General features: G+C 37.3%; 1 protein-coding gene across 1 annotated transcript; it reads right to left on the bottom strand.

Annotated features, from left to right (window-relative positions):
- Window positions 1–995: 995 nt before the first annotated feature.
- Window positions 996–15,685, bottom strand: tat (tyrosine aminotransferase). Its single transcript, XM_058076089.1, has 12 exons — window positions 15,575–15,685; window positions 13,616–13,890; window positions 12,468–12,572; window positions 11,475–11,542; window positions 11,178–11,336; window positions 9,808–9,946; window positions 9,686–9,738; window positions 4,130–4,282; window positions 3,935–4,063; window positions 3,771–3,854; window positions 1,904–2,002; window positions 996–1,821 (listed from the first exon to the last, which is right to left on the bottom strand). The coding sequence occupies exons 1-12, from the start codon at window positions 15,577–15,579 to the stop codon at window positions 1,681–1,683; spliced, it is 1,410 nt and encodes a 469-aa protein (XP_057932072.1). The 5' UTR covers window positions 15,580–15,685; the 3' UTR covers window positions 996–1,680.
- Between the last annotated feature and the right edge of the window lie 9,042 nt (window positions 15,686–24,727).

Genomic DNA, 24,727 nt, shown 5'->3' with positions numbered 1-24,727 from the left:
GTCAACCTAATACTGTATGTACATTAGGTCAACCTAATACTGTATGTACATTAGGTCAACCTAATACTGTATATACAGTAGGTCGACCTAATACTGTATATACAGTAGGTTGACCTAATACTGTATGTACATTAGGTCAACCTAATACTGTATGTACCCTTGGGAACCTAATACTGTATGTACATTAGGTCAACCTAATACTGTATGTACAGTAGGTTGACCTAATACTGTATGTACCCTTGGGAACCTAATACTGCATGTATATTAGGTCAACCTAATACTGTATGTACCCTTGGGGAACCTAATACTGTATGTACCCGTAGGGGGACCAAATACAGTATGTACATTAGGTTGACCGAATACTCTATGTACAGCAGGTTGACCTAATACTGTGTGTACCCTTGGGGAACCTAATACTGTATGTACATTAGGTCAACCTAATACTGTATGTACATTAGGTCAACCTAATACTGTATGTACATTAGGTCAACCTAATACCGTATGTACCCGTAGGACCTAATACTGTATGTACATTAGGTCAACCTAATACTGTATGTACATTAGGTTGACCTAATACTGTATGCACATTAGGGTAACCTAATACTGTATGTACATTAGGGTAACCTAATACTGTATGTACATTAGGGTAACCTAATACTGTATGTACATTAGGGTAACCTAATACTGTATGTACATTAGGTTAACCTAATACTGTATGTACCCGTAGGGGGACCTATTACTGCACTTTTTATTTGTTCCTTTTTTAAATCAGTCTGCTAAAAGAAATGTACCAAATACCAAATGCACCCCCCACAAGTGGTGTTTACATCAAGTACACAAAGGAGAAAGGGAGCGCTTGATTTGCTCACCCTACAGCACAGTACATTTAATTAAGCCTCTTTGAGCATTTTTTTTCTTCGGCTTTATTGATATGTCATAATTCATAATTCCTCATATGTATTGTGCACATTACTTAAAACAACAAACACTTTGCATTGTGGGAATTATAGTTTTATTCATGTAAAAAAAAATTATGGAGACATTTTCTAGGCCAAAGTGATAAAAAGATCAGTAAGACATGTTTAATAAAAATATTCATAATTACTTGCACTGATTGTGACGTTCAATGATACACACTCACTGACTGCGTCTCAAATGGAATACTTCCGTCAGTACACTTCAGTATACTGTGTATTTAGCGACTGAAAGTACTATCATGCATTTCGCCGCTTCTTTTTCTCTCCTTTTTTTGCTGAATTGCAACCACTCGTTGATCTCTCCCCATTCACGACGTTGCAATATGGTGACAAATGTCAATCAATGCGCACTCGGCATTGTGAAGGCAACATTCTAGTGCACTCGAAAGCGTCTTAAGTACTCGAGCCCGCCAAATGAGACGCAGCCATTGGAACGGTCCGGAAGCTAGTACGCACCGTTAGCGATACTAAAGTAATAAAAGAGTAAAGTTATATGAAAGAAGTACAACAATTAGATAAATATACCAAGAGGTTGTTGTATAAGGTGCATACACGTACATTATTTACATGGAAGCTTTAGCCATTCCAAAGATAACAACCATTTTCCAAAGTCTAATTTTACACCTTGGAAAGTCTAACATTGATTCCTGCTCGGTACGTTGGGAACGTTCCCATAACGTGGAATGCTGCCGCTGCTGCTGCATCATTGGTCCAGATCGTTACTGTCACGGCTACCCGGCCGGTAGTGGTGCTGGCAGAACTCCCTGATCCGACTGCACGCTTCCACCATCATCTGCTCCGGGACGGTCACCACGATGCGGAAGAAGTTGGGATACTCAAACGCCTGAGCGGAGAACAGAGACCGCAGGCGTCAACACGGACCGGATTGAGGCCGAGGAGGTCGAAGACGATGTTGAAGATCTTACCGTGGCGGGCAGACAGAAAACGGACTGCTCTGTCACCAGCTGTTCAGTGAAGTCCACGTCGTTGTGGAAATCCGGGAAGCTATCCATGTCGATCCCAACCTGAGTAAAAAACACAAATGGGTTGTACGGTTGCGTTCGAACATATTCGATTCCCGCTGTTGTATTTATATAACGTATACAGTTGAACCTTTGTTGGGGGTGCTGGAGCCTATCCCAACTGTCTTTGAGAGGCGGGGCACACCCTGGACTGGTGGCCAGCCAATCACAGGGCACATATAGACAAACAACCATTCACACTCACATTCATACCTATGGACAATTTGGAGTGGCTAATTAACCTAGCATGTTTTTGGAATGTGGGAGGAAACCGGAGTACCCGGAGAAAACCCACGCATGCACGGGGAGAACATGCTAACTCCACACACAGATGGCCGAGAGTGGAATTGAACCCTCGGAGAAAACCCACGCATGCATTCTTACAAAGAACACTAAACTCATCACACACCAACTTAACACTCAAGAGGTATAATTAAACCAGCTCAACCGAATCATTCATTCATTCATTTTCTACCGCTTATCTTCACAAGGGTCGCGGGGGGTGCTGGAGCCTATCCCAGCTGTCTTCGGGCGAGAGGCGGGGTACACCCTGGACTGGTGGCCAGCCAATCCCAGGGCACATATAGACAAACAACCATTCACACTCACATTCATACCTATGGACAATTTGGAGTGGCTAATTAACCTAGCATGTTTTTGGAATGTGGGAGGAAACCGGAGTACCCGGAGAAAACCCACGCATGCACGGGGAGAACATGCAAACTCCACACAGAGATGGCCGAGGGTGGAATTGAACCCCGGTGTCCTAGCTGTGAGGTCTACGCGCTAACCACTCGACCGCCGTGCAGCCTTGTTTTTCAGTTAAGGTTGAAAATTTCTTCCAGAATTTTGCCTCAGTTTATGTACATTTTCCGGTTAGAGTCCAACTATGTTCTTGATGTATTTTTATTCCAAAATGTTCTTAGCTTAGGAGAACCGTGTTCAATTCCACCCCCAGCATTTTCCATGTGTGGAGTTTGCATGTTCTCCCCGTGCATGCGTGGGTTTTCTCCGGGTACTCCGGTTTCCTCCCACATTCCAAAAACATGCTAGGTTAATTAGCTACTCCAAATTGTCCATAGGTATGAATGTGAGTGTGAATGGTTGTTTGTCTATATGTGCCCTGTGCTTGGCTGGCCACCAGTCCAGGGTGTACCCCAGCCAGCTGGGAGAGGCTCCAGCAACCCTCGTGAGGATAAGTGGTAGAAAATGAATGAATGAATGATTCGGGTGAGCCGGTTTAATTATACCTCTTGAGTGTTAAGTTGGTGTGTGATGAGTTTAGTGTTCTTTGTAAGAATGCATGCGTGGGTTTTCTCCGAGAGTTCAATTCCACCCTCGGCCATCTCTGTGTGGAGTTTGCATGTTCTCCCCGTGCATGCGTGGGTTTTCTCCGGGTACTCCGGTTTCCTCCCACATTCCAAAAACATGCTAGGTTAATTAGCCACTCCAAATTGTCCATAGGTATGAATGTGAGTGTGAATGGTTGTTTGTCTATATGTGCCCTGTGATTGGCTGGCCACCAGTCCAGGGTGTACCCTGCCTGAAAATGAATGAATGAACTGAAAATCACGCTAACCAAGGTTCCATTGTACTTCGCTTCATTTAGCCATTATGAAGGTCCAAATCCCGTCCCTATGACAACAATACCGGACTTCCGTGTCGGGTATTATGTCGGTCTTGCTAGGATATTCCACTGATGTAGCTGTTTGTACTGGACTATACAGTAGACAGTCATTAGTGTGACGAGATGGAAGAACTGGTTACTGACCATTAAGTACATGGCTCCTGACGGCATGATGGGGGTCAAACCCGGCACTGTGGACAACTCGTTAAAGCAAATCTCAGCGTTGGACTGTGGAGAAGAAGAGCGTACATCACATCGCTTATGTCACCTCGTATATCGACTACACAAAGTGCTACACGTTAGCACACCTTGAGGAATCGAACTGTGTCCTCGTAGAAGCTTTGGCGTGTGTTGTTGAGGATTCCTTCCAGGGCCCCCTGGACAATGGTACACGCTCCGAGAATACGTTGGCTCAGTTTGACCAGGCCTTGTCGGATCTGGAGATGACGTTAGACAAGGATGGAGTACTTCTAGTCGTCTTTGGTAGTCGGATGCGAACCAACCTCAGAACCAAAGATGTTGTTCCTGTCGTGGATCAGGACCCATCCCAACCGCCAACCGGGGACAAGCCAGCGTTTAGCCAAACCGCCGCAAGAAATAATGGGAACGTCACAGCTGAGGGACGGCAGAGACGGGCTTTCACAACCTGGGAAAACCTGACAGGAAGACGCAAAATTTGAATTAAATAAAAGTAAAAGACTCAAAAGTAAAAATCATAAAAACATAAAAGTCTTTCAGTGCAAGGAGGCCAAACAGGTTTTCAGTCCAGATGGTCCTAATGGAACATTTTGGATGTTCCAGTCTTCTTGAGTGCTTAACCCTTCGATGCCCGAGTGACTGGACCCTACACTCTTCCATAAGGGGGTCAAAAATCACCCATACTAGAATCAATGCCTTTTTATGACAATTTTGCCATTTTGGTTAGGAATAATCACTTGTATGATATTTAGTATTATATTTAGGACCACACAAGAATGATTTCATGTTAGAAACATCTTCATTTTTCACTTTTTTTACATCTTTGAAAAAGAAAATGACCCCGTACAACAATAGAAAATGGGAGGATCCATTGTGTGTTACATAAAGGGAAGTTAAAAATGGGAATGGCATGATATCAAAAACATGTTTTTTGAGGAATACCTGGAATATGAAATGATACAAATTTTTCATTACAAAGATATTTCAAGAAAACAACCTGACCGGGTCATTTTTGACCCACTTATGGAAGGTTGGGGTAGTAACACAAAACCAAAAAATGTCTTAAAATGTATAAAAGGTAAGTTAAAAATGTGAATAGCATGATATCAAAAACATGTTTTTTGAGGAATACCTGGAATATGAAATGATAAAAATTTTTCATTACAAAGATATTTCAAGAAAACAACCTGACCGGGTCATTTTTGACCCACTTATGGAAGGTTGGGGTAGTAACACAAAACCAAAAATTTCTTAAAATGTATAAAAGGTAAGTTAAAAATGTGAATGGCATGATATCAAAAACGTGTTTTTTGAGGAATACCTGGAATATAAAATGATTTTAAAAATTTCATTATGAAGATATTTCAAGAAAACAACCTGACCGGGTCATTTTTGACCCACTTATGGAAGGTTGGGGTAGTAACACAAAAACAAAAATTTCTTAAAATGTATAAAAGGTAAGTTAAAAATGTGAATGGCATGATATCAAAAACATGTTTTTTGAGGAATAACTAGGAATATGAAATGATTTTTAAAAGTTTAATTACAAAGATATTTCAAGAAAACAACCCAACCGGGTCATTTTTGACCCACTTATGGAAGGTTGGGGTAGTAACACAAAAACTAAAATGTCTTAAAATGTATAAAAGACAAGTTAAAAATATGAATGGCATGATATCAAAAATATGTTTTTTGAGGAATACCAGGAATATGAAATGATAACAAATTTTCATTGCATTTTCAGTCCCAGTTTGTGATTCTAGTGTAGGGTTCAGTCACTCTAAGGGTTAAGCAATGTGGACTCAAGTCATCATCAAAGACGTCCACCTTGATTTGGACTTTGACATCAATGACTTGAGATTTGATATAAAATATATCATATTGCGAGATATATATATATATATATATATATATATATATATATATATATATATATATATATATATATATTTGTGTATCTCTACATCCCAAGTTAATTGTGCCATACTTTTATTTTGCACTGAACAGGAGAAAAACATAGTGTCCCATTATCATTCTATTGTATAAATGAGTTTTGGTTGAAGTACAGTAAACCTCGGATATATCGGAAATTCGCTCACAACGGACAGATAAAAAAGAACCAATTTTTCTGTAATGCATTTCCAATAAAAATTCATTGCATATATCGGATTTTTTATAACGGATTTCGCCTATTTCGGACAAAATCTCCAGTCCCGTTCCAATGCATTTCCATGAAATTTCCCTGGCATATATCGGATGGCCGCATCGTGGCACTCCGATTCGCCGAATGGTGACAGGCCGCTATACGACGTCATTTGCAGCGTTTGCAGCGTTGCCTGCGTGTCCAGGTACATTGGAAACATAGTCAAGGAAGTGCCTTTTTATAACGGATAAAATCCCATTTACGCATATACCGGATATAAATCCCATATATGCGTAAAACGGACATTTTCCGGTATACGCATATAACGGATTTCGCTTATATCGGACAAAACCAGTGGGAACAATTGAATCCGATATATCCGAGGTTTACTGTAATTGCTTAGATGTTTCAGTATGGGGCCCTCAGTGGGAAAACGTGACCCCCCCCCCCCCCCAGGACTACTGAGTGAAAACGTGACTTATGGAGGTTGCAGTGAGACATCTGAAGCATACAGAAAGCTGGTTTTCATTAAAGTTCTCCAGAACGATGTGCTGCAGGCACAGGGAAGTCCTGTCGTTTTGGCTCCACCGACAATAATTCAATGTTCCATATTATTATATTACTCCAGAATTCCGTTTTTACAACATCTTAGCTTGCAGTCATGCCGACTGTAGTAGTCCTCTCGCTGAAATAAATTGTCTTAAAAATTTAGTACAAACCATGTAAAGCAGATATGCCCCAAAAGGAGGGGCATGAACGTTACCGTTTACGAGCTGGTGAGGTTTCGCCTTAGTCGTAAAACAAAAAAAAAAAGCGAGTGTTTCATTCAGGCTGATTGCAAACACATGCAGCCTGAAAAGTGCACAGTCATTCTGCAGCAGGAGAATAGAATAGGGAACGATTAGAGGGTTGGCAGCGTGGCTTTTGGAAATGCACCCGACAACCCCGACCTTCCCACTCCTGCTAATTCCCGCTGGACGCCGTGACACAGAACAAAGAGTTGTGCAACGGGTGGGAAATGAAACGGATGAAGTCTTGCTCGGCCTTGCCAAGACCAAAAAGGCCTGATTCATGAACGAGGAAAAGGAAGACAGCCTTTGGGGAGTTTTGAACGTGAAGGACAGTACTGCACCTGGTAGCTGTACTTGTACTAATACTCTTCAATAAACGCAAGATGAAAGTACTGGAAGCGCAAGGCAGAGTCCTCATTGGTTCCTGTTCCGTCTCTGCGGCGGATTCAGGCAAAGTAATCAGTTCCTGTTGCGTATCTGCGGCCTTGTTCTGTTTCTACGGCAGATCAAGGTTTAGTCCTCATCGGTTTCTGTTGTATCTGAGACAGATCAAGGTGGAGTCATCATCAGTTTCTGTTCTGTCTCTGAGACAGATCAAGGTTTAGTCATCATCAGTTCCTGTTGGGTCTCTGAGACAGATCAAGGTGGAGTCATCATCGGTTTCTGTTCTGTCTCTGCAACAGATCAAGGTGGAGTCCTCATCGGTTTCTGTTCTGTCTCTGCAACAGATCAAGGTGGAGTCCTCATCGGTTTCTGTTCTGTCTCTGAGACAGATCAAGGTGGAGTCCTCATCGGTTTCTGTTCTGTCTCTGCAACAGATCAAGGTGGAGTCCTCATCGGTTTCTGTTCTGTCTCTGCAACAGATCAAGGTGGAGTCCTCATCGGTTTCTGTTCTGTCTCTGCAACAGATCAAGGTGGAGTCCTCATCGGTTTCTGTTCTGTCTCTGAGACAGATCAAGGTGGAGTCCTCATCGGTTTCTGTTCTGTCTCTGAGACAGATCAAGGTTTAGTCATCATCGGTTCTTCTTCTGTCTTTGAGGCGGATCAAGGTTTAGTCATCATCGGTTCCTGTTCTGTCTCTGAGATAGATCAAGGTGGAGTCCTCACTGGTTTCTGTTCTGTCTCTGAGCCAGATCAAGGTGGAGTCCTTATCGGTTTCTGTTCTGTCTCTGCGGCAGATTCAGGCAAAATCATCAGTTCCTGTTGCGTATCTGCGGCCTTGTTCTGTCTCTACGGCAGTCCAAGGTTTAGTCATCATCGGTTCCTGTTCTGTCTCTGCGGCAGATTCAGGAAAAGTCATCGGTTCCTGTTGCGTATCTGCGGCCTTGTTCTGTCTCTGAGACAGATCAAGGTGGGGTCATCATTGGTTTCTGTTGTCTATGCGGCAGATTCAGGCAAAATCATCAGTTCCTGTTGCGTATCTGCAGCCTTGTTCTGTCTCTGCGGCAGTCCAAGGTTTAGTCCTCATCGGTTCCTATTCTGTCTATGCGGCAGTTCAAGGTGGAGTCATCATCGGTTTCTGTTTTGTCTCTGAGACAGATCACGGTTTAGCCATCATCGGTTCTTCTTCTGTCTCTGAGACAGATCAAGGTTTAGCCATCATCGGTTCTTCTTCTGTCTCTGAGACAGATCAAGGTTTAGTCATCATCGGTTCTTCTTCTGACTCTGAGACAGTTCAAGGTGGAGTCCTCATCGGTGCGTATCTGCGGCCTTGTTCCGTCTCTGCGGCAGCTGAAGGTGGAGTCCTCATCGGTTTCTGTTCTGTCTCTGAGACAGATTCAGGCGAAGTCATAAGTTCCTGTTGCGTCTCTGCGACAGATCAAGGTGAAGTCATCATCAGTTCATGTTCCATCTCTGTGGCAGCTCAAGGCAACATCATCAGGTCCTGTTGCGTCTCTGCGGCCTTGCTCTGTTTCTACGGCAGCTCAAGGCACAGTTATTATTGGTTCCTGTTCCGTTTCTTCGGTAGAACAATGCGGAGTCGTCATCGGTACCTGTTAATGTCTTCGGCAGTCATCATTGGTTCCTGTTCTGTCCCTGAAGCCCAGTTCTCTCTCTGTGGCAGCTCCAGGCAAAGTCATCATCGGTTCCTGTTCTGTCCCTGAAGCCTTGTTCTGTCTCTGTCGCACCTCAAGGCAAAATAATCACTTCCTGTTTAGTCTCGTGAGGTAACGTGGTCAGTTCCTGTTCTTGTTTTGGCCCTCTGGTACCTCAAGGCAACATCATCAGTTCCTGTTCTGACTCTGAAGCTGTTCAGAACAACATCATTGGTTCCTGTCTTAGCTTGTCGGCTGCTCAAAGCCACACCAGTCACACCTCGGTCTCAGTTCTGCACAAAACGTGCGGGCACCGTTTGATTCCTACGCCGCGGCTGCACCTGTCACCTGTCACCTGTGGCTGGCATCTGACACTTCTGGTCTGGTCTTCTACCAGCTTTTTGCTGACCGAGCACCAAGACGACCATCCAGGCCATTGTTCTTCTGTCTTACTCTCTTGCTACATTTTCTGTAGGAGTCTGTCCACTCTTGATTCCGTGTCATGTTTTGAAGATACTTTGCCTCTGGACTGAATCAGTTTTTGATCATCGATATTTAAACTTGGTTATTTTTATGAGTAATGAAAACGAAAATAAAGTAAGGACGGGTTGTTGACGGTTCTACGATGCTACTGCTGCCCATTTTATTTGCCGAAAGAGAAACCGTTTCACAGCACTCGGACGATCCTGCATGACCTTACTGATCGGTGCGTCTGAGTCTTTGACTTATCCTAGTCCCGTCCTAATCCTCCGTGTGCTGATGTGTGGTTGTCCCGGACAAATGCCCCCAAACCAAAGGCAATCTCTGCCGTCACCCTGGTGGAAAATGTGCCTCGCTGCGGTAAACGAGGACCTGTGGAGGCCAGCCAACCTGACGTGACACTTTACTCACCATGTTGCTGTAGATCTCATCTGCCAGGATCGGCACGTGGTTTCTGGAGGCCACTGTGGAGGAGGATCCGTGAAACACAGGTCCAGAAAGACTTTGTTGAGTTTCAGGTGAGTTCTGCTGACCTGTCAGGATCTTCTGTACGTGGTCCTTGCTGAAGACAGAGCCGCACGGGTTGGATGGATTTGTGACGATCAGGCAGGATGTCCTGTCGTCCATCAAGCTCTCCAAGTGTTGCAGGTCCACCTCCCAGGATTTCTCTGGCTGACAGTTAAGAACAATGAACGTACGTACGTATGTCTTATATGTCTTATTTTCTCTTATTATGTCCTACTTTGCAGAAATTCACTTATCACTGTTGGAACCAACTGACCGCCATAAACGAGGGATTACTTTTCCACGTTTTGTCATTGAAGACTACGTTTTTAACTACTTGTCTTATATGTCTTATTTATATGTCTTATTTTCTTATTATTATGTCTACTATATTGGGTCATAGGAGTGGAAAGGATTAATATTCCATGTATAAACAAGGAATCCTACTTTGCAGAAATTCACTTATCACTGTTGGAACCAACTGACCACCATAAACGAGGGATTACTTTTCCACGTTTTGTCTTTGAAGACTACGTTTTTAACTACGTGTCTTATATGTCTTATTTATATGTCTTATTTTCTTATTATGTCTACTATATTGGGTCATAGGAGTGTAAAGGATTAATATTCCATGTATAAATAAGGAATCCTACTTTGCAGAAATTCACTTATCACTGTTGGAACCAACTGACCACCATAAACGAGGGATTACTTTTACACGTTTTGTCTTTGAAGACTACGTTTTTAACTACGTGTCTTATATGTCTTATTTATATGTCTTATTTTCTCTTATTATGTCTACTATATTGGGTCATAGGAGTGTAAAGGATTAATATTCCATGTATAAAATAAGGAATCCTACTTTGCAGAAATTCACTTATCACTGTTGGAACCAACTGACCACCATAAACGAGGGATTACTTTTCCACGTTTTGTCGTTGGAGACTACGTTTTTAACTACGTGTCTTATATGTCTTATTTTCTCTTATTATGTCTACTATATTGGGTCATAGGAGTGTGTATAAATAAGGAATCCTACTTTGCAGAAATTCACTTATCACTGTTGGAACCAACTGACCACCATAAACGAGGGATTACTTTTCTACGTTTTGTCTTTGAAGACTACGTTTTTAACTACGTGTCTTATGTCTTATTTTCTCTTATTATGTCTACTATATTGGGTCATAGGAGTGTGTATAAATAAGGAATCCTACTTTGCAGAAATTCACTTATCACTGTTGGAACCAACTGACCACCATAAACGAGGGATTACTTTTCCACGTTTTGTCGTTGAAGACTACGTTTTTAACAACGCCTTTCAACGTAAATGTCGCCGTGTGATGCGACGGGGGGGGGGGTTAAGACTAGCGAATGAGCAAGATGACAAAGTGTAGCCTACCAGCAGGTTGTACAGCCTGACCTCGATGCCCAGGGACACAGCCAAGGTCTTATATAAGGAGAAGCCTGGACGCGGCACCATGATGTTGTCTCCGGGGTTACACAGGACACTGATAGCGAGGTCGATGGCCTGACTACAGCCGCTGGTCAAAATGACATCCTGGGGGGTGGAGAGGGGGGGCATTATTCACATGATTAACTTCAGAAAAAAAACTCAAAGTTCCAAATAATAAAACGTACTAATTGATTTGCACTGTCGTCAAATATGCAATATAATCCGGGAAAGGGAATACTGTACCTCTGCCTCCAGGGGGGCCTCGGGGCAGCTATAAAAGTTGGCCACAGCTTGTCTACTCCTTAAGTATCCTGCCAGCAAACAACAATGCAGATCCTAAAACACTGCAGGGCTAGGATTTGGTGGTTGGGTGAAGGTTAACCCTTAGATGCATAAGTGGGTCAAAAATGACCCGGTCGGGTTGTTTTCTTGAAATATCTTTGTAATGAAATTTTTTTATCATTTCATATTCCAGGTATTCCTCAAAAAACATATTTTTGATATCATGCCATTCACATTTTTAACTTACCTTTTATACATTTTAAGAAATTTTAGTTTTTGTGTTACTACCCCAACCTTCCATAAGTGGGTCAAAAATGACCCGGTCGGGTTGTTTTCTTGAAATATCTTCATAATGAAATTTTTTCATAATTTCATATTCCTGGTATTCCTCAAAAAACATGTTTTTGATATCATGCCATTCACATTTTTAACTTACCTTTTATACATTTTAAGAAATTTTAGTTTTTGTGTTACTACCCCAACCTTCCATAAGTGGGTCAAAAATGACCCGGTCAGGTTGTTTTCTTGAAATATCTTTGTAATGAAATTTTTTTTGTCATTTCATATTCCAGGTATTCCTCAAAAAACATGTTTTTGATATCATGCCATTCACATTTTTAACTTCCCTTTATGTAACACACAATGGATCCTCCCATTTTCTATTGTTGTACGGGGTCATTTTCTTTTTCAAAGATGTAAAAAAAGTGAAAAATGAAGATGTTTCTAACATGAAATCATTCTTGTGTGGTCCTAAATATAATACTAAATATCATACAAGTGATTATTCCTAACCAAAGTGGCAAAATTGTCATAAAAAGGCATTGATTCTAGTATGGGTGATTTTTGACCCACTTATGGAAGAGTGTAGGGTCCAGTCACTCGTGCATCGAAGGGTTAAAGGCAACAACATGAATATTTGTTCAAATGTTGCTTTTGGCCGGGATGCAAACTGACCCACAGAAGGAGCGTAGCCGTTGTATTGTTGCGCATCGATGGCGTCTTTCATGGCTTTCAGTACTTCGTCGTCCGTGGGAAGGTTTCCAAAGACGGTTGGATCCCCTGAGGAGGTAACAGACTCTTTTGGAGGGTATTTGCACATGAATCGTTCAAATGATTCATCATTCAGATCAATGGCCCGACTACTTTTGTTTGTAAAATGACAAATACTTCAACTTGCTGATATAGTTCATCTTCAAACATAAGGCTAAAAATAACCAATTAGCTAATTAGCAATTAGCTGAACCAGTCATGATGTGCTATATATATCACTATATTGACTCTTACTATGGTACACATTATGGCATTGGATGCTCATATCACCTCCTACATAAAATAAAATAAAATAAAATAAAATAAAATAAAATAAAATAAAATAAAATAAAATAAAATAAAATAAAATAAAATGAAATGAAATGAAATGAAATGAAATAAAAAATTGAAATGTTTTTTATTTCAATTAAAATTAAATTAAATTAAATTAAATTAAATTAAATTAAATTTAATAGATTAAATTAAAATTAAATTAAAATTAAATTAAATTTAATTAAATTTAATTTAAATTTAATAGATTAAATTTAAATTAATTTAATTTAATTTAATTATTTCAACTTTTGTTATATAAATTTAATTTAATTTAATTTAATTTAAACTATATTATGGAAAGCAGGAAGTGAACAATACAATAAAATATATTACTATCTTGACACTTACTATGGTACCCATGATGTCATTGGATGCTCATATCACCTCGTACTTCGGTAATTAAATTAAATTAAATTAAATTAAATTAAATTAAATTAAATTAAATTAAATTAAATTAAATTAAATTAAATTAATAAAACCTTAAACTGTATTATGAAAGCAGGAAGTGAACAAATGTAAGAGTTACTGATTGTAAAAGTACCAGATGGAGGGGTAGGATTTAATAAGCTGTGCTTCTTCCTACTCCTTTTGGACATGTGGAACTGGGAACTGATTATGGGATGCACTCAATTGGAATCTGATGCATGTTCAAATGAAATAAAACCATTAGCATTACCATTACCATTACCATTACCATTACCATTACCATTACCATTTGCCAGCAAGGCACGCCATCTCACCTATAGAAAGGGCGATCATGGCTTTATCGGGATGCGGGGAGAGTTTCATCCCGTCCACAATGGCTCGTATGGGATTGAAGGTGTTGTCGGCCATGATCGACGGCTTCACTTCCCATCGTTCTCTACGGCTCTTGGATTTGAGTGGATGAAGACTCCCGTGGACGCTGACGTGGTGGACGGACTTCTTGTTGACTCCGCTTCCATTCAATCGTTTGCCGTTGTGGACTACGTTTCCATTCATCTGAACCACGTAAGACTTGCAGTCATTCCTGGCACTGGTGTGGACCATCAAGGAAGGGAACGTGAATACGCTTATTTTCATCATTTATGATTAAGTATGATGGTACAGACTTTAGCTTTGAAGGAAATATTTCACCTTTCTTCTTAAATAATCCTTCTTAATAATATTATAATTTTACTTTATTCCCAAATTATTAGAACTTATTCCCCAACTTAATTTTCCAATTTTGTTTGTTTCTTTCTCTTCGTATTACAAGTTTGTTTTCCCAAAACTGAGTCTTTTTTTCTTCTTAGAATGCAAAAAAAAGCTAGAATATTTTGACTTTATTCACAGAATATTCTCACTTTTCCCTGAACTTCATTTTCCAAAAATGACAACCTTAGTTAGTTTTATCTTAATTTTATTATCTTATGAATACAAAAAAATAATAAAATAAAACATCTTTCACTCTATGCTAATAAAATGAGAATATTTTTCCATATGATATTATGATTTTTTTCTCATTAGAATACAATTTATTTTCTTTTTCTCAGATTTTTATTTTATTTTATATATTTTATCATTTTTGCCACTGTTGTTCCAATTTGTTCTCGTAATGATGACTTTATTCCCATCATATTTTGACTTTATTCACAGAATATTCTCACTTTTCCCTGAACTTCATTTTCCAAAAATGACAACCTTAGTTAGTTTTATCTTGATTTTATCATCTTGTGAATACAAATAAAAATATTAAAATAATACATGCTTCAACTCTATGCTACTAAAATGAGAATATTTTTCCTTATGATATTATGATTTTTTCTCATTAGAATACAACTTTTTATCTTCTTCATAGATTTTTTTAAATTGTATATATTTTATCATTTTTGCCAGTGTTGTTCCAATTTTTCAATTATTTCAACTTTTGTTTTTTTTCTCGTAACGATGACTTTATTCCCATCATATTTTGACTTTATTGTCATAACATTATAAGTTTTCCCCAAAGTAATTTTTTAAAAGTGGGGGTTCTTGTTAGAGTGCAAAAAAAAAGTAAAAATAAAATTAATAAAATAATACATGTTTCAACTCTATGCTACTAAAATGAGAATATTTTTCCTTATGATATTATGATTTTTTCTCAATAGAATACAACTTTTTATCTTTAAAATGAGAATATTTTTCCTTATGATATTATGATTTTTTTCTAAATAGAATACAACTTTTTATCTTTAAAATGAGAATATTTTTCCTTATGATATTATGATTTTTTCTCATTAGAATACAACTTTTTTTTCTTTCTCATAGATTTTTTTTAAATTTTATATATTTTATCATTTTTGCCAGTGTTGTTCCAATTTTTCAATTATTTCAACTTTTGTTTTTTTCTCGTAACGATGACTTTATTCCCATCATATTTTGACTTTATTGTCATAACATTATAAGTTTTCCCCAAAGTATTTTTTTTTTTTAAAAAGTGGCGGTTCTTGTTAAATGATATTTTTAAAATGTGCATTGCCGCGGGCAGCAAATAGCTCCTGGGCGGCAGTTTGGACACCCCTGGAATCCAATGTAAGTCAATATTAGCAGTCAACATAGCTGATGAAGCAAATGATGTATATCTAAGAATATATCTCGTGCATCGTACAAAAAAAAACTATATAAGTATATTCTAATAGAGTAGAGCAGTAAAAAGTACTTTTAAAGATAGTAGAAATAATATGAAAAACTATTCTTACCTCATGATGACTTGACTGTGAAGTATTGAACAGCAGCGAAAGAAGAGAATGACGGTAAGTAAATGATGAATACAGGGCGTGGGGGGTGGGGGGGTCTGATTGGTGCATTATATAGCAAGACTCCAAAAGATGGGTGTTGAGCCCGGCCCAAATTTCCATTGGTGGAGGCCAGGAGGGTTGCACCACGACACCCCTACACCCCTCTTACATCATAACCAGAACCATACCGACTCACACGAGGTTGGATTGTGTGTGTGGGGGGGGGGAGGTGTGTGTGTGTGGGGGGGGGGTAGATTCCACAGACACCACCGCGCGGCGTCACGTCCGTCCGCCAGCAGCACGAGGACGTTACCATCTTTACCTTTCATTTGCCTTCATGATGAACGACTGTGTTGTGTGCTCGACACGCCCTGCCCGGACAAACATCACTTTCTTCTTCCTGCTCATTATGCTCATATCAATATAAGCACATTTTTGGTTCAATATTTCAAACATATAAGTCATATTTTATAATTGTTATTGAAATAATAACATAACACACACCCCGCTCAGGTAAACATTATTATGTTATTTTTTTTTTCTTCCTTAGGAAGTAGCATAAGTAGCATAAAGTTGAAATATGAAAGAAAATATATATTATAAATATAAGTTGTAACATATGTAACAAACAAAACATAACTTTTTAAAAAATAAAGTAATAAAATAAAGTCAAAATATGATGGGAAGAAAGTAAAAAAAATAAAAAAAAATTTTTTTTTACAAGAATAAAGTAAAACTATTAAGACAAAAAAATTCATCTTCTAATGACAAATAAAATTCAATTTTACAAGAATAAACTCATAATATATAAGGGGCAAAAATATTAATTTATGGAAAATTAAATTAGGGAAAAATATAAAAAAAGATGGTAGAAATAGTATGAAAACATAAAAGAAATTATAAAATATTGTGGCAATAAAGTCATGAAAAAAAATTTTTTTTTACAAGAATAAAGTCAAACTATTAAGACAAAAAATTCATCTTCTAATGACAAATAAAATTCAATTTTACAAGAATAAACTCATAATATATAAGGGGCAAAAATATTAATTTCTGGAAAATTAAATTGGGGAAAAATATAAAAAAGATGGTAGAAATAGTATGAAAATATTTTTAAAAATTATAAAATATTGTGGGAATAAAGTCATGAAAACTATTTTTTTTATTATTATTTCAGTTGAAAAAAAAACAGCAAAAATGGGGAAAAAAAGAGCAAAAAGTGACAAAACTGAAATGCATTTTTTAAAATTGAAATCTATATGACACCTTATCATATATCATGATATCTACATGTGTACATGTGTGTGTTGTATCGACCACCATGTGCTGAAACGGTTCTGAATTGGAACGGGTAAAAAGTTATTATTTCATTATTATGTTATTTTTTTTCCTTCCTTAGGAAGTAGCATAAGTAGCATAAAGTTGAAATATGAAAGAAAAAATATATTATAAATATAAGTTGTAACATATGTAACAAACAAACATAACTTTTTTTAAATTAGGTGGCAGAATTTTTTTTTCTGAAAATACAGTTAAAATATGATGGGAAGAAAGCAAAAAAAGTAAAAAAAAAAATTTTTTTTTTACAAGAATAAAGTCAAACTATTAAGACAAAAAATTCATCCTCTAATGACAAATAAAATTCAATTTTACAAGAATAAACTCATAATATATAAGGGGCAAAAATATTAATTTCTGGAAAATTAAATTGGGGAAAAATATAAAAAAGATGGTAGAAATAGTATGAAAATATTTTTAAAAATTATAAAATATTGTGGGAATAAAGTCATGAAAACTATTTTTTTTATTATTATTTCAGTTGAAAAAAAAAACAGCAAAAATGGGGAAAAAAAGAGCAAAAAGTGACAAAACTGAAATGCATTTTTTAAAATTGAAATCTATATGACACCTTATCATATATCATGATATCTACATGTGTACATGTGTGTGTTGTATCGACCACCATGTGCTGAAACGGTTCTGAATTGGAACGGGTAAAAAGTTATTATTTCATTATTATGTTATTTTTTTTCCTTCCTTAGGAAGTAGCATAAGTAGCATAAAGTTGAAATATGAAAGAAAAAATATATTATAAATATAAGTTGTAACATATGTAACAAACAAACATAACTTTTTTTAAATTAGGTGGCAGAATTTTTTTTTCTGAAAATACAGTTAAAATATGATGGGAAGAAAGCAAAAAAAGTAAAAAAAAATTTTTTTTTTTACAAGAATAAAGTCAAACTATTAAGACAAAAAATTCATCCTCTAATGACAAATAAAATTCAATTTTACAAGAATAAACTCATAATATATAAAGGGCAAAAATATTAATTTCTGGAAATTTTAATTGGGGAAAAATATAAAAAAAGATGGTAGAAATAGTATGAAAATATTTTAAAAAATTATAAAATATTGTGGGAATAAAGTCATGAAAAAAAATTTTTTGTAGATTATTTCAGTTGAAAAAAAAACAGCAAAAATGGGAAAAAGAGAGCAAAAAGTGACAAAACTGAAATGCATTTTTAAAAATTGAAATCTATATGACAACTTATCATATATCATGATATCTACATGTGTACATGTGCGTGTTGTATCTACCACCATGTGCTGAAACGGTTCTGAATTGGAACGGGTAAAAAGTTGTAAGTGAACCAGTTTTACCGCTACCGGTTTTGTACCTCCTCAGACAATAATGGCGGAGCATTGAATATTCATGTGTTGAACTAAGGCAAAGCAATTGCCTGGAACTGCTTGGCAAACTATGGAAGTGGGGTCAAGTTGTATTTTGAAAATAGGCGGGTAGAAATGTGATTTACGATACTCCAAAACGGAATAAACTGAATAAAAATTCATATACAATAAACGATGCAGTTGTCAGCAGCCATTCGGGATGCTGAAGCTGGACTGAAATGCAGTGGAAATATGCTAAAAACGTAGAACGAAAAGTGAGAATAAATTGGCAGTTTGAGCTCGGATCGGGAATTGAATTCTGGGTAGGGAATAAACCTGCTCCCACTAATTTTGCCACAATCGGGATAAAAAAAATATGAAAGGCCATCACGTTTTTCAGCACTATTTTTTAAAATAGTTGTTGATATTCTGTGTTTAATGTTCTGTGTTTACTTTTTTTGTCATTCTATGTACACAGGTACTCACATGTGTGTATTTAAATACAATGTGTGTATTTACTTATCTGTTCTCTAGTCATCTGACATCATGGCTGTAGTTTGTGTTGTCTGCAGTTGTACTCTGTCCACTTTGTCTACTGGCTTTAGCGCTAGGTATGAAGGAGCCTACTCCAGTAGGCTTTGAGTGACAGGTGGCAGGGTTGTTTTTTTACAGTATGGACTATAATTGATCCAGGAGAATGTGCATAATCGTAGTTTAGCCATTGCCCTGATAAGTGGTGCTGATAAGAGGACAGTGACTTACGTCTGATGTAACCTACTGTATACAACATATGAATGCATAAGCGCTTCAAGTGGGAATTGAACCAGCAACCTTCGGGTTGGGAAGCATGTACTTTATCAAGCAAGCAAATACCATCACAAAGTGATTCAGTAATAGAAGATTGTGAGTGACTTTTTAGTGAATTTAATTTAAATTCACAGAAATGTTTGAATATTTTTAAAAAGTTGGAATAGGTAGCAAACTTTGGTTAAGATTGCCGGAAAAATAAGAATAAGATAAAATAAGAATAAGATTTTCTGAATAAGAAAATGTAGGAAGAAGAAGAAGAGCAATTAATAGATGAACACGTACGTTTTAACGTCTAAAAACGGCTAAAAGGCCATGCTAACTCCTAGCACATTAGCGCTAAGCGTCAAAAGTAACGTCATAACTGTGAAAATGACTAAACTTGGAACTTTTTATGGTTAACGGTCCGCATGGCTAGCAATGCTAACATGCTAACATGGTTTCAAAACTATGTTTATACTGCTAACATGTTCATGGTTAACATGCTAGCACCTAGCATGATATAAAGTACATATGTAAGTTGCAGCATATAAATTGGCTGAAAGGCTAGCCTGCTAACAGTTTCCATGCTAACTCCTAGCATGATAGTATCAAAAGTAAAAAAAAAATGCTAGCGTTTTATGGTTAACGGCCCACATGGCTAGCAATGCTAACATGCTAAAGGTTTCAAAACTATGTTTATACTTGTGAAAATGACTAAACTGCTAACATGTTCATGGTTAACATGCTAGCACCTAGCATGATATAAAGTACATATGTAAGTTGCAACATATAAATAGGCAGAAAGGCTAGCCTGCTAACAGTTTCCATGCTAACTCCTAGCATGATAGTATCAAAAGTATAAAAAAAAATGCTAACGTTTTATGGTTAACGGTTCACATGGCTAGTAATGCTAACATCCTAAATGTTTATACCCATGAAAATGACTAAACTGCTAACATGTAACGGTTAGCTGTTAATAAAATGCGAGCCTGTTAGCAGTTCACATGCTAGCAATGCTAACATCCTAAATGTTAGCATGCCAACGGTCCACATGGCTAGCAATGCTAACATGCTAAAGGTTTCAAAACTATGTTTATACTTGTGAAAATGACTAAACTGCTAACATGTTCATGGTTAACATGCTAGCACCTAGCATGATATAAAGTACATATGTAAGTTGCAACATATAAATAGGCAGAAAGGCTAGCCTGCTAACAGTTTCCATGCTAACTCCTAGCATGATAGTATCAAAAGTAAAAAAAAATGCTAACGTGTTATGGTTAACGGTCCACATGGCTAGTAATGCTAACATCCTAAATGTTTATACCCATGAAAATGACTAAACTGCTAACATGTAACGGTTAGCTGTTAATAAAATGCGAGCCTGTTAGCAGTTCACATGCTAGTAACGCTAACATCCTAAATGTTAGCATGCCAACACCTACCATGGTAACGCTAAGTGTTGTTTATACCCATGAAAAATGACTAAACTGCTAACATGTGACGGTTAGCCGTTAATAAAACGTAACATGTGACGGTTAGCTGTCAATAAAATGCGAGACTGTTAGCAGTAGGCATGCTAGTAATGCTAACATCTTAAATGTTAGCATGCCAACACCTACCATGGTAACACTGAGTGTTGTTTATCCCCATAAAAGTGACTAAACTGCTAACATGTGACGGTTAGCTGTTAATAAAATGCTAGCCTGTTAGCAGTTGACATGCTAGTAACGCCAACATCCTAAATGTTAGCATGCCAACACCTTCCATGGTAACACTAAGTGTTGTTTATACCCATGAAAAACGACTAAACTGCTAACATGTTACGGTTAGCTGTTAATAAAATGCGAGCCTGTTAGCAGTTCACATGCTAGTCACGCTAACATCCTAAATGTTAGCATGCCAACACCTACCACGGTAACACTAAGTGTTGTTTATACCCATGAAAAATGACTAAACTGCTAACGTGTGACGGTTAGCTGTTTGTATGCTATCTGTTAGCATGCTAGCATTTAGCATGACAGCATGGTATGAAGTGTGTAAGTTCATATATATATACATAAATACACGTGCCGACTGCTAACTGCTAACTGCTAACATACCAACTGTACTGTCAATGTAGATGACGGACTTTGACGTTTATTTTTAATTGATTTTAATACTAAAATGATTATTTACTAATTTTCTTCTTGTACTTGTTTGTAGTAGCCACACCTGTCTTTGTGTTTGACTTGCGTTAGATCCAAGGAAAGGAGTCCAACAACGCACTATTCCAACAAATGACAAATGGGAAAACAATAGCTGTGTCAGGAAAGTAGGAATGGGTGACTTCCGAGGCTTCATTCCCAGGTATTACTGTACATATTACTGTACATGTTACTGTACATATTACTGTACATATTAATGATGGCAAGGACGTGTGTGTGTGTCAACCACACGCAGTGTTTACAAGCCCCCAGACTGTTCAGTCACTTTGGGTTAAATCAACTCAAGTTGACAAACACGCCCACGCTCATCTATGCCGACATCAGAAAAAAGGATGTTTTGCAACTTTTAAGTACTTTGTATTGACTGGAAAAGAAAAGGTTCCAATAAAAAGTCATTTTCTATATTAAAAAAAAATCAGTAGAAATGCAGAAAAAAAAATGTACACATTTACATGCTAACAAAGCTAACAAAGCAAAGGTTAGCAAGCTAGAACCAAGCTTGATATGAAATTTTGCTGTACAAAAATTTATAAAATGCTAGCCTGCTAACAATTGCCATGCTAACACCTAGTTTTGAAACTATGTTTAGAAAATGACCGCTAACATGTTAATGGTTAACATGCTAGCACCTAGCATGATTAACGTTTTATGTAAGTTGCAACGTATAAATTGGCTGAAAGGCTAGCCAGCTAACAGTTTCTACGCTAACTCCTAGCATGGTAGCATCAAAAGTAAGTTGTAACATATGAATTGGCTGAAAGGCTAGCTCGCTAACAGTTTCTATGCTAACTCTGAGCATGGTAGCATCAAAAGTAATAAATACAGAATGAATGTTGAACTGTGAACTGTGTTAAAAATGTACACATTTACATGCTAACATGTAAGCTAACATAGTAAAGGTTAGCAGGCTAGAACCGAGCTTGATATGAAGTTTTGCTGTATAAAAATTGATAAAATGCTAGCCTGCTAACAATTGCCATGCTAACACCTAGTTTCAAAACCATGTTTAGAAAATGACTGCTAACATTTTAATGGTTAACATGCTAGCACCTAGCATGATTAAAGTTTTATGTAAGTTTTATGTAAGTTGTAACGTATAAATTGGCTGAAAGGCGAGCCTGCTAACTGTTTCCATGCTAACTCCTAGCATGGTAGCATCAAAAGTAAAAAATGATAACATTTTACAGTTAACGGCCCACATGGCTAGCAATGCTAACAATGTTAATGTGAACTATGTTAAAAATGTACACATTTACATGCTAACAAAGCTAACATAGTAAAGGTTAGCAGGCTAGAACCAAGCTTGATATGAAGTTTTGTTGTACAAAAATTGATAAAATGCTAGCCTGCTAACAATTGCCATGCTAACACCTAGTTTTGAAACTATGTTTATATTATGAAAAATGACTGCTAACATGTTAATGGTTAACATGTTAGCACTTAGCATGATATAAAGTACATGTGTACGTTGTAAAGTATAAATTGGCTGAAAGGCTAGCTTGCTAACAGTTTCTATGCTAACTCCTAGCATGGTAGCATCAAAAGTAAAAAAATGATAACATTTTACGGTTAACGGTCCACATGGCTAGCAATGCTAACATGTTAATGGTTAAAATGCTAGCACCTAGCATGATATAAAGTACATATGTAAGTTGCAACGTATAAATTGGCTGAAAGGCTAGCTTGCTAACAGTTTCTATGCTAACTCCTAGCATGGTAGCATCAAAAGTAAAAAATGATAACATTTTACGGCCAGCAATGCTAACACGCTAATGGCGAGAAAGCTCTTAACCATTTTTTTTTACACTTGGCTTGCTAGAAATGTTAACTGTTAGAAAGCAACAGCACAAAGTTGACATAAGCAAAAAGTGAAAACCTTATCATTAAATTTAATCTCTAAATGACATTCAAAAATTAAAACATAATAAAACAAATAAAAATAAAATTTTAATCAAATAAATAAAAATATTTAATATTAATGTACCAGCGGTAAGGTGTATTAATTACCATAATTTTTCATAACCAATGAGTTCAACGAGCCAACACTTATTAAATTAATAAGAACAAGGGCAAATACGTCTCTGATAAAAATGTCCTCATCTGGCCTACGAGAGGGAAGCGGCACTTCGAGTTCACCCGGTAAACAAGTGTGCAAACACAGGAAAGTGTTTACAACCCATGACCCTCGGTAAGTGGAAAGTTACGTCCTTTGCAGTACTTTCAACAACGAATGTGCAAACAGTTGAGCATCATGTGGACAGCGGCTGGACATACGTAAGCTGACCTCCTCTCCGCTTATTGGCTCAATCCGTGAATAAACACCAGCGTCCAAAGGCGAGCGGATCTGGCTCCATGTGACTGGTCTTCCAGTACATGGGTCAATGTCTGACACAATGACCACAACATCATCTCGACTATTTACGCAATCCGTCAAAATACCACTCTTAAAATTACTCTACTCTACACTACTCTTATTTTATCCTTATTCATATAAATAGCAAAAATACCAGTACAAATTACATTAATTACTGTTAGCTCATGTTTTATGTGTCAATTCACCCATTGAACATGAACAGGTAATTTATTTGGCTCCCTCTAGTGGTGAAACATGCTATGACATGGTCCATCACTGAAATGCTATTTTGTAAATGTAGATATGCTAATACATTATATATATATTTCGAGAGAAAATGCATTTCAGCTTTGATATATAGGTCTATTATATAGGTATATTATTAAAAGTGTAAATGTTTCAACTTTCTTCTTGATTTTTGCAAATCGTCATTATGCTATCACTTTATTGTCATAACATTGTTACTTTTCCCTTACTGTTTAATATTTCAACTCTAAAACGCCATTATTGCTTGTCAAATGCTGGTCGTCAAAATAAAAGTTCTGTCACGATCCTGAACGTAAGAGAAAAGCGTTAAACAATGTGGTGTACTTTTATTGTGAAAGTCAGAATCTCCAGCGTTGTTGACCCGGAAGTGTGCGCAACTGAGGTTGGATTCTGTTTGAAGTAGAAAAACAGCATATTTTAAAAATATTACTGGTGTCGAGAAACGTAGTACTCGTAAGTAACCTTACTCGTAAGTAGAAAAACAGCACGAGTAAGGAGTTTTAAAAATATTCCTAGTGTCGGAAAATGTCGCCACAAACATGTCTCACCCGTGAAACATCGCTGGAAATGAATAAAACGTGTATGTAAGGTTTGTGTTTCGTCGTGTAAAGATTTGTCCCAACGTGACATTTTGAGCTGACAATCCTGGTTGGACAGGTCAGCGATGATACAATCTATTTAAGTGTAAATAACTGGTGTTACGATGTCTAAAATGCTATTGTTGCTTGTCAAATTCTTGTCGTCAAAATAAAAGTTGTCATGATCCTGAACGTAAGAGAAAAGCGTTAAACACCGTGGTGTACTTTTATTGTGAAAGTCAGAATC

This window comes from Doryrhamphus excisus, chromosome 6 (genome assembly GCF_030265055.1).
Source record: "Doryrhamphus excisus isolate RoL2022-K1 chromosome 6, RoL_Dexc_1.0, whole genome shotgun sequence".
In the NCBI taxonomy this organism is placed as follows: Eukaryota; Metazoa; Chordata; class Actinopteri; order Syngnathiformes; family Syngnathidae; genus Doryrhamphus; species Doryrhamphus excisus.
This window is presented reverse-complemented; position numbering and strand designations above follow the sequence as displayed.